The sequence below is a fragment of the Octopus bimaculoides genome, chromosome 2 (assembly GCF_046866305.1).
Source record: "Octopus bimaculoides isolate indiv1 chromosome 2, ASM4686630v1, whole genome shotgun sequence".
In the NCBI taxonomy this organism is placed as follows: Eukaryota; Metazoa; Mollusca; class Cephalopoda; order Octopoda; family Octopodidae; genus Octopus; species Octopus bimaculoides.
This window is the reverse complement of record NC_142929.1, coordinates 97,165,469-97,182,098: the sequence shown is the minus strand read 5'-3', so window position 1 is coordinate 97,182,098 and position 16,630 is coordinate 97,165,469. Positions and strand designations below refer to the sequence as shown.

General features: G+C 37.8%; 1 protein-coding gene across 5 annotated transcripts in view; it reads right to left on the bottom strand.

Moving 5' to 3' along the window:
* The window catches only part of LOC106873218 (meiosis regulator and mRNA stability factor 1), a 59,560-nt gene that overhangs the window by 12,308 nt on the left and 30,622 nt on the right, over positions 1 to 16,630 (bottom strand). For 4 of the 5 annotated variants that reach the window (XM_052978480.2, XM_052978478.2, XM_052978479.2 and 1 more), the window contains exons 7-11: positions 7,263 to 7,456; positions 4,527 to 4,756; positions 4,268 to 4,406; positions 2,140 to 2,231; positions 591 to 633 (exon numbers count right to left, since the gene is read on the bottom strand). In XM_052978480.2, coding sequence (XP_052834440.2) covers positions 591 to 633; positions 2,140 to 2,231; positions 4,268 to 4,406; positions 4,527 to 4,756; positions 7,263 to 7,456 — 698 coding nt within the window. The remainder of the gene's footprint in view (positions 1 to 590; positions 634 to 2,139; positions 2,232 to 4,267; positions 4,407 to 4,526; positions 4,757 to 7,262; positions 7,457 to 16,630) is intronic. The other variant, XM_089347219.1, reaches the window with a different exon arrangement.

Here is a 16,630-nt window from a genome sequence, read left to right as displayed (position 1 = left end):
TTCCTAGACTACTAATAGCTCATCTCTCAGACAAAGTGACAAAATTAAGATATAGGCACAGACAATGTGGTTAAGAAGTTTGACAGCAGCAAGATTATGGGTTCAATCCCACTCTGCAGTACCATAGGCAAATAAGGGAAATTTGATAGTTAAAAACTGCATAGAATCCCAGAATACCTCAATGCTTTACAACATGTGTGTGTGTGTGTGTGTGTGTGTGTGTGTGGTGCATGACAGCCACTGTACTTGTAAGTAGCATGCACATGTAACAGGTGTGCAAGTGTGGTGGGAGATTAAGGCATACATGGTGGGTTGGGATGTGTAGCACGTGTACATGCAGTGCATGTGAAATACATGGGGTGAGCTTGTCACGTGTGCAATGTACATGACGTACATGCAATGCATGTGGCATTTGTGCATGCATCAAGTTACTTCCATTTACATAAAAAAGTAACTGATAAACAGAATAACTACCAGATTGAAATAAGTACTGGAGTAAATACAATCAGCTACAATTCTTAAAGATTGTACCCCAGCATGGTCATAATCCAATGAAAAACTAGTGAAAGATTAACAGAATATATACTTACTTCTTTTGGGTGCTGAGAGGATTGGGTCTGAATCTTCGTTCACCTGGAATTATAAAACCTTCAGTATTATCACATGCAAACAGACAAAATATCCATCTACAAATGATATACTTTAATTCAAATTTCTTTATTATAGGAATTATAAAAATGTTGAATATATTGTCCAACACGTTTTATATTTGTAGGTGACATTGAGCAACATCAATAGTTAACTGCCTTATGGCTACATTTTCCTAATAAACACTTAATCATGCCAGTGGTATTTACTTTAAGTCTCAGAGAACATGATCTATGCTGAAGATGCAGCCATAACTGTGTGGTTAAGTGTTCTCCTTTCCAACCATGTTTTAGGTTCAGTTCTATTGCACAGCACCTTAGAAAGGTGTCTATTATAGCCCTGGGCTGACCAAAGCCTTGTAAATGGAGATGGTAGATTGAAAGAAGCCTGTGTGTGTGAGCTGCCTTGACTAGACATCACATGATAGTTGTAAATGAGTATCACCATCATACAAGTGGTGTCATTTGATTCCAATCTTTAGTGAAAACATGTTTGGTTATAAAACAAGTGAAGGTTGGAGACAAGAAAGACATCCATCTGCAAAAAGTCTGCCTCAAAAGATTCCATCTGACTCATGCAAGCAGGGAAAAGTGGATGTTAAATCAATTGTATCAGTTTAGAGGTATATTGATATAGACGTATATACAGACATATAGCGAGGAGATGACAATATCGGTAAAAAATGAGAAATTTGAAAAGAAAATACAAAACCAGATATTTCTCCAAAAACAATGTCACTACACACAAAATTTTATAACATTTTCTTAACATGATTTAAATATATTCTTTAACCATATAATACAAGTCTTCTGTAGTTTTTCATACTATTTTGTGTTTTATACATCCAACCACGTGCTTTCACATACCAACTCTCACCTATATATATATATATATATATATATATATATATATATACACACACACACACACACACACACTTTCAGACCAAGACAGGTAAAATTGATAACTGGTTAGGTTAGCTAGAAAGTTCTTACACAAAGCATGGTCATAAGGTTTGCTAATGTCAGGGACAATGATATCACTTTCAAAGTTCTCAAGGATAAGATAACTGGTGTGTAAATTAACAAAGTGTGGTAAATGTGGTTATTTGAAGTCTGACTCTTAAAATATTCAAATTGTATAAACTCAAGATGGTTGTGGTAAGAAATGCCAATTAATCAGAGAGATAAGATACAGAAGTTAATTTTAGTTAGTTACATAACTTATGAATCGTTTAAGAAAGCTATCTAAAATTCTCTATAGAAAAAAACATTGGCATTTAAAAACAAAAGTAGATTTTGATTTTTGCTTACATTAGGCATAATAATTCCTCTCTAAAGTATGTGTTAATCTCAAATTATTTTAAGCAAAGAAAAAAATATAATTTTGCTCTGTAGTATATATGGTTTAAAAATGAAAAAGAAAAATGACTAAAAAATGTGCTTGTCTTAGCTGTAATGGCTGCAAATAAAACAAAAACCCGAGATTTACCAATAATGTTGCAGGTGGAACGTCTGAGAGGAGATCTTCAATGTAACAAACACCATATTCTTTTACATTCCATGGTTTTTCTAGAATTCTCTCTAATGATGATAACAGTGAAAAAGAGAAAAAAAAAATCAATAAGCAGAACTTAGTATTTTAATATTAAACAATTCATGGCATATTACTTATTTTCCTGTCCACTTTATAACATTAAACAACAGGAAATGATTAACTGCTGGAATTCTTCCCAATGTAGCTTTCATCAGCCAGTCTAAACACTTGTTCTCAACTTTCATCCTCCATCCAAGTTTTAATTGAACTGGGCCTTTGTTTCATAAACCATTGAGTGCCAGGAATTAATTTGATAAACTTCACAGAGATATAGCTTCCAAATATGCACACACACACACACACACACACATACTGGGTGTGGTAAATTGCTGTCTAAATTATGCAAAAATGAAAACAACACAGACATCTCATTTTAACAAATATATTTACCAAAATTACATAAAAACATCTTGAAATACTAAGGAGTATATTCATTCAATAAAATCGCCATTGGCACCAACCATGGCCTCCAGACGACTTCGGAATCTCCTGCAACTCTTCTGGATGGTGTCCTTGCTTAAGTTGGTGAATGCTGCTATAATTCTTGCCTTTAGTTCATCTCTGGTGTTACAAGGAGTTTTGTTGATCTCTCACTCAACTGCGTCCCACACATAATCAAGAGGGTTTGCAGTCTGGGGAGTTAGATGGCCAGATGCTAGGGGTGATGTGGTTGTAGAAATTGTTTGATGGCCATGACTGGGTTTTCCTGCTCATATGACCTGGTGCAGAGTCCTGTTGCCAGACATAGGGTCTTCCAGCAGCCACTCTCTTGACCCAAGGCAGCACTACCTCCTCCAGGCACTTGATGTAGGCATCCATGTTGAGTGAAGCTGTGGGAAGATGAATGGAGGCATAACATTGCCATCATTAGTGATCACTCCAAACACCATGATGTTTATTGGATGTTTGACTTTATCACTCTTGGTACATGTTTTGGGGACATGGCAAAACAATGGTTGTCCTGTGTGTTCACCATCTGATTCTGACAAATTTTTCTCGTCTAAGAAGTACGAAAGCATGTTTGGTTGGAAAGGATGCTTGAGGTTGTTGAAAAGCTTTGTAGCAGGCTTTCCTCTTGTTATTGATGGCTTGGGATAAAAGTTGGCCCTTTCTCATCTTGCATGAGAAATACCAAATGTATTCATGCACTACCTGCCTGTTAAGAAACTTCCATGTCCCTGGTGATGGACCTGATTGACTTGGAGAGATTGTTGCCAATCATGGCTTGGCAATCACTAACAAATTCAGGAGTGCTTTTCAGATCAGAATGATCAGAGTGAGTTTTCCAAGCTACTGTACCTTTGTAATCACCATAAGACTCATCCAACTCTTTCTAAATCTTCTGCACTGTACTCAAATTGACACCCAAACACTCTGAAATGGTCATATTGGAGCTACTGGCATGAATGCCAAGCAGTACAGCATGTTGTTTATAAATTTCTGGCAGAGTAAATTGTGTTATGGTGCTGTTTGTCTCACAGATGGTGACCAACTGGCCCTACTATATTGTGTAGCAAAAAAAAAAAAAAAAAGCACATGCACAAAATTAAAAATATAAAATGGTGACAACTTACTCATCACATCTTGTATATACAAATATATATAACTTGGATCGATATACGCACTAGACAACACTAGACTAAAATAATATGTATATCATTTATAATGTATACGTCGATGTAAAATAGAACACAAACTTAAGTTCCAAAATAGCAAATACTCTTTCTTAATCCTTTAGTGGTTAATGCAAGAGTTTACCATCAATATTTAACTTGCATCACATAACTGATGTCATTGAAAGCTATTAGTTTAAACTTCCACCTAATATTTCTTTAATAGCTTTATCTTACTAAAAATGGGCAGCGGAGAGGTATCTCAACAATCTGAATTATCCCATGTAATTAATTAAAAGTCAAAGAAATGAAAGAATACAAGATTATGATAAAATCAAACATCTATGTTTTGCAAGTGAAAGAAATTTGTAATTTATGTACAACAAAAAGAATTAAGTTAAATTTCTTACCATAAGCTGAAGGAAATTCTGAAAGGCTTATTTCCTTATTGCTTTGAAGTTTTAAAACTTTCAGTAGATCTGCTGTAAACCGGCGTATTTGTGCTTTGTGGCTAAGCGTAAGTACTCGCTTTTCACCATTTCCAAGGATCTAATAAATGTTACCAATATTTAACATGACATTATTAAAGAATAAGAGAAAATAGGAAAATTTCCACTACCCCAAATAAAAGTACGAAAAAAAGGTAAACAGATCTTTCAAGATACTAACCTGTACAACGTGAGGAATGGCCTCCAAAAGTTCAACTAATTTGGTATAGCCATAGTCAGCTACTCGGCATTGTCGACCAAAATGGTGGTGATATTCTGGAATAAATTTACTGAACGGTATCTGGCAGTTTGGAGCATGTTTAAGCAGATCTACCACTTCTCTACTGATCTGATTAAGTTGTTGTGTAAAAGAGGAATTATTCGGAGGTGTATAAGTCCATTCAGCCGTATCTGCATTGAAATCAATATCTTTATTAAGAAAACATTCCAATTAAAAACTTTACATATCTATCAACAATGTTTATATAAAATTCAAATATTATTCATCAAGTAAATGATATTCCATTCAACATTAGTAAATAATATTTTAGATGGGAACAATCAGAAAAGTACTTTCAATATCAGTAACAAGCTTAAAATATCAGTAACAAGCTTTCCAATATTGTGAGATGTAAAACATTTGGCAACCTGCTACCTAAAAGGAAAAGCTGGATGATACAGTCCTTGATGGATTTGATATGACATTTGTATACTGTATCATATCAGTGGAGGTGCAATGGCCCAGTGGTTAGGGCAGCGGACTCGCGGTCATAGGATCGCGGTTTCGATTCCCAGACTGGGCGTTGTGAATGTTTATTGAGCGAAAACACCTAAAGCTCCATGAGGCTCCGGCAGGGGATGGTGGTGAACCCTGCGGTACTCTTTCACCACAACTTTCTCTCATTCTTACTTCCTGTTTCTGTTGTGCCTGTAATTCAAAGGGTCAGTCTTGTCACACTGTGTCACGCTGAATATCCCCGAGAACTACGTTAAGGGTACACGCGTCTGTGGAGTGCTCAGCCATTTGCACGTTAATTTCACGAGCAGGCTGTTCCGTTGATCGGATCAACTGGAACCCTCGACGTCGTAAGCGACGGAGTGCCAACTGTATCATATCTATGGATATTTATTTAAAACTAACTGTATTTAACAAATGTGAAAACATACTTTTGCCATGTTTCAATCCGTGGATTTAGTTTTTATCAGGGATTGTGCACACTTTATACAGTTCATGAGTACACTGCTTATAACCCACTGTTAAGTAAACTGGATAGCCTAATTTGAATATATAATGCTTTCTAAGCAGCTAGTTCAAATATGATTACTGCTGTGTTAAATGCTTTGTTTCATTGCCATATTGTACAATATAATTTAACAGATTTTTTTTTAAACCAACAGTAAAAGATGGAGCACAATTGCTGACAAAATCCTAATTCAAGGGTTGAAGTAGGTTTGGCTTTTCCCAGCTTCCCTATCACAAAAAGTATAGAGATATGTTAACATCCAGTCATAAAAAGTGATGGCTAAAAAGTAGATATAGCATAGCAATGAAACAAAACAATGCATCTAAAGTTCAATATCTGAAAAAGTAAGGTCGGTGTATCTAGAAATAGTTTTGATAATAGGTCTGTCCAATCAGGACTGGCTTGGGAGTTAAACAATGAAGAACTAATTTCAATATATATATAATTTGGAATTTGAAAAAATATTCCACTGTCTAAATTTATATACATTTTCTGATTTCGGAAGGGAATGATAATTCAAAATCAAACACTAAAAAAAAAAACTAGAATTTATATTTCATCAAAGTCAAGCTACAAGTTGTTCTAAAACTAAATATTGCTTCATAGTCACAAGTATGGTTCTGTGGCTAAGAAGCTTATCTCCCAAGTATATGATCTTGAGCAAGAGCCTGCTACTACAGCCCTAGGTTGACCAAAGTTTTCTGAATGGATTTGGTAGAAAAACTGAAAGAAACTAGTTTGTCCTCGTCTTGAAACTGTGGTTGTAAATGAGCATCACTGTTATACAAGCAATATTGTTAGTTTCCTGTCTTCTGTGAAAAATGTGTTTGGCTACAGAAAGAATATTACTTTGCTTAGAAGCATGTGTGAATGACAGGAAAGGCATCCAGTCATAGAAAATCTGCCTCAACAAATTCTATCTGACACATGCAAGCATGGAACAGTGGATGTTAAATGAAGAAATGGAATATGAAGCATTTAAAACACTACATCTTATAGATTAGCCAACATTTCTCTACTGGTTGACAGTCTATATTTTATTGTAGATGATGTTCTATTTTTGGACAAGACACTTTTCTCAAAGCTGAGTGTACACCTAGCTAAATCATTGAAAAGTTGCAGTTCACAACAGTTTGTATGTGAGACAAAGGTTTCATTAACATGGAGGTGTGAGTTGCAGTACTCATATGATGTAACTTAATTCAGACTATCATCCTATTTAGAGACTCAGAGGACTTTCAGTTCAGCTTTACTATATAGAACACCTTTGAGAGAAAGGTAACATAAATAACTAGGTAAATACCTAATTGAAGGACAATTTGATTCAATAAACTCCAACTTGTTAAACTCACAATTGTTCCTTCAATAGTCCAGGCATTCTCTCCCACCTGAGTTACTGTTCTTTTAGCCCTAGGCCAGCTCTGAGCAGACTATTATCAAAATTAATCAAGCCAAGGTTTTTTTCAGGCATAGTGTACCTAGAACTACAATATCCATTATCTTCTTTCCATGTGTTATATGAGTGAGATTTGGCTGCTATCTCTAGCTGGTCAAATAACTTTGTTGTAAGAATGACTCTAGGTACATGTTTAGTCTATAGAGCTTTGAAATCCTGTAGAAAAATTAAAATTCTGAAAATAATGGAGAGATGAAAAACAAAGATCTTGATATACCATTGGTGTTAGAACTATGGCTTGATAAAACAAATTGATTTGACTTGCTTTCTGCATACTGAATCTTCTTCACTCCCAATTTTCCACTTGAAATTTTGATACCAGGGATTGTACTAATTAGATGTTCCAAGTTCACACCATCATTATTAAAAATCTCAAGTGGGTGGATTTCCAAAGAATAACAAACAGGGAAACTAAAAAGAAAAAAAATGTTAAATTTGTAATCTTTGAAATGTAAAAGATAAAAGTCTTTAATATTAATTAAAATATTACAAATCATAACCAACTGTTGAAAAACAATTATTTCATGCCATTTAATGAGAAATACTGATTAGTTTATATATAGCCACCTGATCAAATTCTTATTTCAATTGACATGGCAAGAGGAATTCCTAAATTTGAAAACTGGTATTTTGCCAAAACGATTTTACCAAACTTGCTCCATGGTAGTGATTAGTAATAGGGGGAGCAACAAATTATTTAAAAAGTCAAATCTAATACTGAGATTCATCAGAAGATTCATTACAAATGCATCCAACATGAGTTAGAACAGAAAGCTAATAAAATAATTAGTTTAAAGTTATAAACTAATAAACTAATTATAAAGTAATGAACAAGCAAGGCAGTAAGTGAAAAATACATTCCTTATGCTTTATTTAATAGTGAATTTCAGTTAGGGTTGTATTTGATTCAATAAATGCTAAATTGTTAGACTCACAATTGTTCCTTCAATAGTCCAGGCATTCTCTCCCACCTGAGTTACTGTTCTTTAACCCTAGGCCAGCTCTGAGCAGACTATTATCAAAGTTAATCAAGCCAAGATTTTTTTTCAGGCATAGTGTACCTAGAACTACAATATCCATTATCTCCTTTCCATGTGTCATACGAGAGATTTGGCTGCTATCTCTAGCTGGCGAAATAACTTTGTTATACGACTAACTCTAGGTACATGTCCACCTTTACAGCAGTGATCATGTTTAAGATATTGTGTGTACACTGAGGGAGGGCCAGGATATTGTGCGTACGTTGAAGGTGAACTAGGATATCATGCTTATTGAATGAAAGCAGGAGAACTATCAGTTATATCTTCATCATTGTATCTAAAGATAAATTTACATCTATATAATTAAAATTTTGGCTACTGTTTTCAGTGTTATGTTGACAGGGTGATTGCTCTTTGGTTGATATTTGACTTTTGTATTCTGTGAAGGTAGAAAAGTAATACCCAAGTCTTTCCTAAAGGAAATAAAATGGCTGACTATGAACTCTGGTTTTTAATTCGCAGTATTCAATTCATTGTACAACCACTGTATTTGTTTTGTTCACTCAAAATTACTTTATACAAAGATCTGACATGCAAAGTAGCAAATCAAACAGTATAGAAATTCTTTCCAGAAGTACATAATTTTAACTATACTCATAAACAATGTTGTGAATGTTTATCATGATAGGCAACCTACTGGAATGTTTTTATAATGTTTATGTCTCAAGACTTCTCTGACTTCCAGTGTTAGCTATAAATCAAAACTTGCCTAAGAATTCCAATTTGGATGTTATGTATTGGTTTAAGAAACTATCAGGTTTCAGGAATATGGGAGGAAAGCAATTACGATGAATAAAATCTTTAAACAAGATAATATCAATATTCGCATATTACTGGTACTTACTGGCTCCATAAGGAGATAAGAGACTAAGTCAATCTTGGTGAGACTTAACATAGTTCTCAGGGATATTCAGTGTGACACAGTGTGACGAGGCTGACCCTTTGAATTACAGGCACAACAGAAACAGGAAGAAAGAGTGAGAGAAAGTTGTGGTGAAAGAGTACAGCAGGGTTCGCCACCATCCCCTGCCGGAGCCTCATGAAGCTTTAGGTGTTTTCACTCAAACACTCACAACTCCCAGTCTGGGAATCGAAACCGCGATCCAATGACCGCGAGTCCGCTGCCCTAACCACTGGGCCATTGCTCCTCCACGGTGAGACTTTGAATACTTAAGCATTTCATTTGGTGTGCTCTAGCTACTGATTTACAATGCCCTGCTAATTTCACTTGACAGTTTTATATACAATGAAGAGAGTATAAGCCAGGGTACTGAACAATAGAAGAGTAAAAAGTGGCTCACACCAGCAGTATTTGATTATGGAAATATGAAACTAAGGAATTTAGTCTGGTGCTCAGATTTTTCCAAAATTCATGACTATCCACAATAGTTTGTAATTTTTAGCAGAAGGCCAAATAATTCAAGAAGCATTGTCAAATAAATCAATTCTAATACATGACTGGTATCTACTTTAATCAACAATAGACAGGCACTGATTTCAATACCATAGTTTAGTAATAACGTTGATGCTTCAGTCCAGATATGGGAAATAACTAGCACAAAACTATAACAGATGAAAAGAAACTGGGAAGAAATGTGTCTCTAGTGAGAACTGCAAGAAATCTAGAAAAAATGTAATAGTAGTAGGCATCTGTTGGTCTCAAGAGACCATAGATCTGCACCCCAAAAAATCGTGTCAGCTGTTGATGGTGGTGCAGCATCTGCTGTGGCTGTAGAGGCCCACGTGGGAGTTGTAGTCAAACATACAGTGACTTCATCTGAAGGAGCTCTTGTCTGGCACTACTGGTTTTTCCTTCTGTTGAGTGCACTTTTATTTGGTGCCAAGTTCCTGTTTCTCTTCCTCTTGCTTATTTATGTCTGACAAGTTCATGACCTTAAAATGGTAAAAGGTCGATGGTAAAAGAAATTTAAAAAAAAAGTCTTATAAATGCTCGAAGGACAGACCTAACATGTAAACAAGAATTGATCAGGTGATCACATGTCCTTTACTAAATGTTTAGGAAAAGATTATATAAAAAAAGTAATGCTGCTGAAAGAAACAAAACTATAATACAACTTCAGTCTTAACAGAGATGAAAATTTAAATGCTTAATGAGAATCTATTACTGAAGTGACAGTCACAATTACAAAGATTTGTTGTTAATGAATGACTGCTTTGGTGATGACATGAAAGTGACAAAGGCAAATTACACGATGCACTTAGTATTGGCAGATGTATAGAAAGACTGCTTCTATGAGACCTGTAGACCATGCTCAAAACAAATAACAGTGACCTCATTATTGTAGTTGGTAGATAATTTAGATAACACTGCAATGGCCTCTTCTTTGGGGTTCATGTGGGATAGTGTTATGGTATACAGAATAAGGGTTGTGATGTGCATGACAACTTGCAACTTTAGGAAACCAGTTTGCAAGGAAAGTGGCTATAAAACAACACGGATAATGACACGATAAAAATACACACACACACACATACAGAGAGAGTAAAATAGGAGAGTTAAGGCTAAGTACAATTTCATTCAGCTTGTAGATTTAACTTTGGTAATTACTACCAGTGCGGAGGCGCAATGGCCCAGTGGTTAGGGCAGCGGACTCGTGGTCATAGGATCGCGGTTTTGATTCCCAGACCGGGTGTTCTGAGTGTTTATTGAGCAAAAACACCTAAAGCTCCATGAGGCTCTGGCAGGGGATGGTGGCGAACCCTGCTGTACTCTTTCACCACAACTTTCTCTCACTCTTACTTCCTGTTTCTGTTGTGCCTATAATTCAAAGGGTCAGCCTTGTCACAGTGTGTCATGCTGAACATCCCCGAGAACTACGTTAAGGGTACACGTGTCTGTGGAGCGCTCAGCCACTTGCACGTTAATTTCACAAGCAGGCTGTTCCGTTGATCAGATCAACTGGAACCCTCGATGTAGTAAGCGATGGAGTGCCAACAATTACTACCAGAATATGATGCTGAATATTTAAGGGCAGCCTATCCAAACATCTGGTTTCTTACAAGAATTTTTACACAGAACTGTAGTATTGAAATTGCTGCTAAACAAGCAAGCACAAAGAACCCCTAATATCTTTAAAATAATTGGTGCAGCTATACAAACTAAGTACGATATTTGAAAATGATTTCATGAAGATATGTTGGATACAGGCAGAGTTTTGAACAAGTTTCAATTTGATATATTTCTTGCCATATATCTTCCACTTACTATCTTGGTGAAAGGCTTTTCAAGTACAACATTTGAGCTGAATAATGGCAGTTAGAAATATGGACCAACAAATTTTGTTCCAACAACACTGAACAGATAAGATTGATGTAGGGATGACAATTCTGACAAGGTTTTTTTCTAAAGCATCATTCAAACATTTATTCCTGTCTTATTGAACACCTGGCAGACAGAAATATATAAAAGTTGTTCAGACTTAAGGCAATAACTAGCATAACTTCTATTTCACACTTACCAAATAATTCTTACAAACATTACTCAAGCAGTTCTTGGAGTATAATTTCTACCAGCTGGCTGTAGCTACAATCTATTTATATTCTATCATACACAGATACACATATCTATCTATCTATCTATCTATATAAATATATATATATATATATATATACACACACACACACACATACATATATACATATATCTATATATATGCATACACACAGATGCACAAATCTATCTACATATATATATACATATATATACACACACATGTATATATATATATGTGTATATATATGTATATATATATGCAGAATTCAGAATTCATTGCTCTTTTAAAAAAAATTACGATTTATGCATTGTTGTCTCTCAAATATTTAAAATCTACAATTAAGAGCCCTCTCTACTCGCTGGCGGTACCTACCCACCACCACTACCCATTTTCCTTTATTCAAAAATTCTTATCGCTCCTTAAAATTATGGCTTTTAAGTGTTGATTTCTCAGCCCAAGAATTACAGCGTGATGTGCTGCTTGACTGGTCCCCCCTCTCCCTCTCTCTCTCTCTCTCTCTCTTTATATATATATATGATGATGATGATGATGATCTTTTCTCCCGCCATGCCTCTGTCTACCCCTCCATCCTCTCTCTCCCCCTTCGTAGTTTTTCCTTTAAGGTCTTCAGGTTCTGGCTATATATAAATGAGAAACCCATTCTAAATTATCTAGCTGACGTACTACGACGAAATACCCAAGATGCAGATAAGATAGAGATTTTTATTTATTTACGGCCTCAAACATCTCAATACCTTGCGCTTTCTTGTTTCTCTCCATGAAATTCAATTGAATTCAGTTGTTGTCTTAAATTCATGCTTATTCATTTTCTAAGCTTCCTAAATTCATGCTACGTTATATTCTAATCACCCAGAATTCATTGCTCTTTTAAAAAAATTACGATTTATGCATTGTTGTCTCTCAAATATTTAAAATCTACAATTAAGAGCCCTCTCTACTCGCTGGCGGTACCTACCCACCACCACTACCCATTTTCCTTTATTCAAAAATTCTTATCGCTCCTTAAAATTATGGCTTTTAAGTGTTGATTTCTCAGCCCAAGAATTACAGCGTGATGTGCTGCTTGACTGGTCCCCACTCTCCCTCTCTCTCTCTCTCTCTCTCTTTATATATATATATGATGATGATGATGATGATCTTTTCTCCCGCCATGCCTCTGTCTACCCCTCCATCCTCTCTCTCCCCCTTCGTAGTTTTTCCTTTAAGGTCTTCAGGTTCTGGCTATATATAAATGAGAAACCCATTCTAAATTATCTAGCTGACGTACTACGACGAAATACCCAAGATGCAGATAAGATAGAGATTTTTATTTATTTACGGCCTCAAACATCTCAATACCTTGCGCTTTCTTGTTTCTCTCCATGAAATTCAATTGAATTCAGTTGTTGTCTTAAATTCATGCTTATTCATTTTCTAAGCTTCCTAAATTCATGCTACGTTATATTCTAATCACCCAGAATTCATTGCTCCTTTAAAAAAATTACGATTTATGCATTGTTGTCTCTCAAATATTTAAAATCTACAATTAAGAGCCCTCTCTACTCGCTGGCGGTACCTACCCACCACCACTACCCATTTTCCTTTATTCAAAAATTCTTATCGCTCCTTAAAATTATGGCTTTTAAGTGTTGATTTCTCAGCCCAAGAATTACAGCGTGATGTGCTGCTTGACTGGTCCCCCCTCTCCCTCTCTCTCTCTCTCTCTCTCTTTATATATATATATGATGATGATGATGATGATCTTTTCTCCCGCCATGCCTCTGTCTACCCCTCCATCCTCTCTCTCCCCCTTCGTAGTTTTTCCTTTAAGGTCTTCAGGTTCTGGCTATATATAAATGAGAAACCCATTCTAAATTATCTAGCTGACGTACTACGACGAAATACCCAAGATGCAGATAAGATAGAGATTTTTATTTATTTACGGCCTCAAACATCTCAATACCTTGCGCTTTCTTGTTTCTCTCCATGAAATTCAATTGAATTCAGTTGTTGTCTTAAATTCATGCTTATTCATTTTCTAAGCTTCCTAAATTCATGCTACGTTATATTCTAATCACCCAGAATTCATTGCTCTTTTAAAAAAATTACGATTTATGCATTGTTGTCTCTCAAATATTTAAAATCTACAATTAAGAGCCCTCTCTACTCGCTGGCGGTACCTACCCACCACCACTACCCATTTTCCTTTATTCAAAAATTCTTATCGCTCCTTAAAATTATGGCTTTTAAGTGTTGATTTCTCAGCCCAAGAATTACAGCGTGATGTGCTGCTTGACTGGTCCCCCCTCTCCCTCTCTCTCTCTCTCTCTCTCTTTATATATATATATGATGATGATGATGATGATCTTTTCTCCCGCCATGCCTCTGTCTACCCCTCCATCCTCTCTCTCCCCCTTCGTAGTTTTTCCTTTAAGGTCTTCAGGTTCTGGCTATATATAAATGAGAAACCCATTCTAAATTATCTAGCTGACGTACTACGACGAAATACCCAAGATGCAGATAAGATAGAGATTTTTATTTATTTACGGCCTCAAACATCTCAATACCTTGCGCTTTCTTGTTTCTCTCCATGAAATTCAATTGAATTCAGTTGTTGTCTTAAATTCATGCTTATTCATTTTCTAAGCTTCCTAAATTCATGCTACGTTATATTCTAATCACCCAGAATTCATTGCTCTTTTAAAAAAATTACGATTTATGCATTGTTGTCTCTCAAATATTTAAAATCTACAATTAAGAGCCCTCTCTACTCGCTGGCGGTAACCCGCCCTCCCACCCCCTCCACCGGAAGTTCATTCGTCTGTCATTCCTCTGTCATCCCACCCCCTCCACCGGAAGTTTCATTCCTCTGTCATCCCACCCCCTCCACCGGAAGTTCATTCCTCTGCCATCCCACCCCCTCCACCGGAAGTTCATTCCTCTGCCACCCCCCCTCCACCGGAAGTTCATTCCCCTGTCATCCCACCCCTCCACCGGAAGTTCATTCCTCTGTCATCCCACCCCCTCCACCGGAAGTTCATTCCTCTGTCATCGCACCCCCTCCACCGGAAGTTCATTCCTCTGCCATCCCACCCCCTCCACCGGAAGTTCATTTCTCTGTCATCCCGCCCCCTCCACCGGAAGTTCATTCCTCTGTCATCCCACCCCCTCCACCGGAAGTTCATTCCTCTGTCATCCCACCCCTCCACCGGAAGTTCATTCCTCTGTCATCCCACCCCTCCACCGGAAGTTCATTCCTCTGTCATCCCACCCCCTCCACCGGAAGTTCATTCCTCTGTCATCCCACCCCCTCCACCGGAAGTTCATTCCTCTGTCATCCCGCCCCCTCCACCGGAAGTTCATCCCTTTGTCATCCTGTCAACCTCGGCTGTCTCCCGGAACCCATCTAGTGGCCTTGGCCATCCTCTCCCCTACCTTTGGGTAGCGCATTAAGGTTGAGAAATGTTTGCAGGTTGTAGGTAATGTTTTGCTTATGAATTCTTCCAATTGCAAGTTTTCTTTTCAGGTACACGACACTGCTTTTCCTCTTCCCAGGCTACAGGCCCACACCCCCAACACCCATACTGTTAGGATTGGCACTCTCAACGTCGGCACGCTGAAAGGTAGATCTGGTGAAATTGTTGAGATGCTTGAACGGAGATGCGTAGATATGTGCTGCATCCAGGAAGTAAGATGGAGAGGAGGTTCTGCAAGGTTCCTCACAGGCAAAGAACACAGGTACAAGATTTTCTGGGCAGGGAACACTGACGGGGTCGGGGGCGTAGGAATACTTCTAGCGGAGAAATGGGTGGATAAGGTAATCGAGGTCGTTAGAGTAAGTGACAGAGTACTTAAGATCAGACTAGTGCTTCATCATAGATTAGCTACTGTCATCTCAGCCTATGCACCTCAACCTGGGCTACCAGATGGTCTGAAAGACCAATTCTATGACACCCTCTTGCAAACTACCTCGTCGACGAGTGACAGGGACCTTCTCTTTGTGGCTGGAGACTTCAACGGTCATGTCGGACGTCGTGCTGGGGGCTTCCATGGCATACATGGAGGCTATGGCTTCGGTTCCCGCAACGAGGAGGGAACCAGACTGCTGGAGTTCTGTGATGCAACCAATCTTATAGTCTGCAATACCAACTTCAGGAAACCTGCCAGTCACCTAGTCACCTACCGCTCCGGCAGACACTCTAGCCAAATCGACTACATCCTCGCCAGAAATAGGGAAAGAGGGCGGCTTATAAATGCCAAAACCTACCCTGGCGAAGAATGTACCCCACAACATAGATTAGTAGTTAGCGACTTTGGGATCAAGGCAAAATGGGTGCCCAGAATTAGACAGGCTTGGAGAAGAAGGGTGTGGAAGCTTAAAGACCCTGCAAACGGACAGAGACTTAGAGACAAGTTACTTGAAGCATTTAACGAAATAGAAGGGGATATAGCATCATACAACGTGGAAGACAATTGGAGATTTCTGCGGGACAACCTGTTGAAAGCCACCGACCAGATTTGTGGGTGGTGTAAGGTCCCCTCCCAACCCAGAGTAACGTGGTGGTGGAACAAGGAGGTAGACAGGGCTATTAGACAAAAGAAACAAGCTTGGAAGGACTGGAAGAACGGTGGTAGCAGGGAATTGTACCAATGTGCCAGAAGGGAGGCTAGGCGACAGGTTTATTTAGCCAGAGGGGAAGCAGATAAGGAAAGATTTGCCAATGTTCTGCGCCGTGAGGACCAAAGACTCGAGGTATTTCGGGTTGCAAGACAGTGTAGGAGAGAGAATAGTGATGTTGTAGGAGAGAAATGTGTTCGCATGGATGATGGTACGCTTGCATTAAATGAGGATGCAAAGAAAGAGGTCTGGAGATGCCACTACGATAGATTGCTTAATAAAGAGAATGAATGGGAGAAAGAGAGCCTGCCTTATGTCGACCCAATAGAGGGACCAGCTATCCGAGTTGATAGTACCAGGGTAGATAAAGCAATTAAGAGTATGAAGACCGGGAAAGCCCCCGGCCCATCAG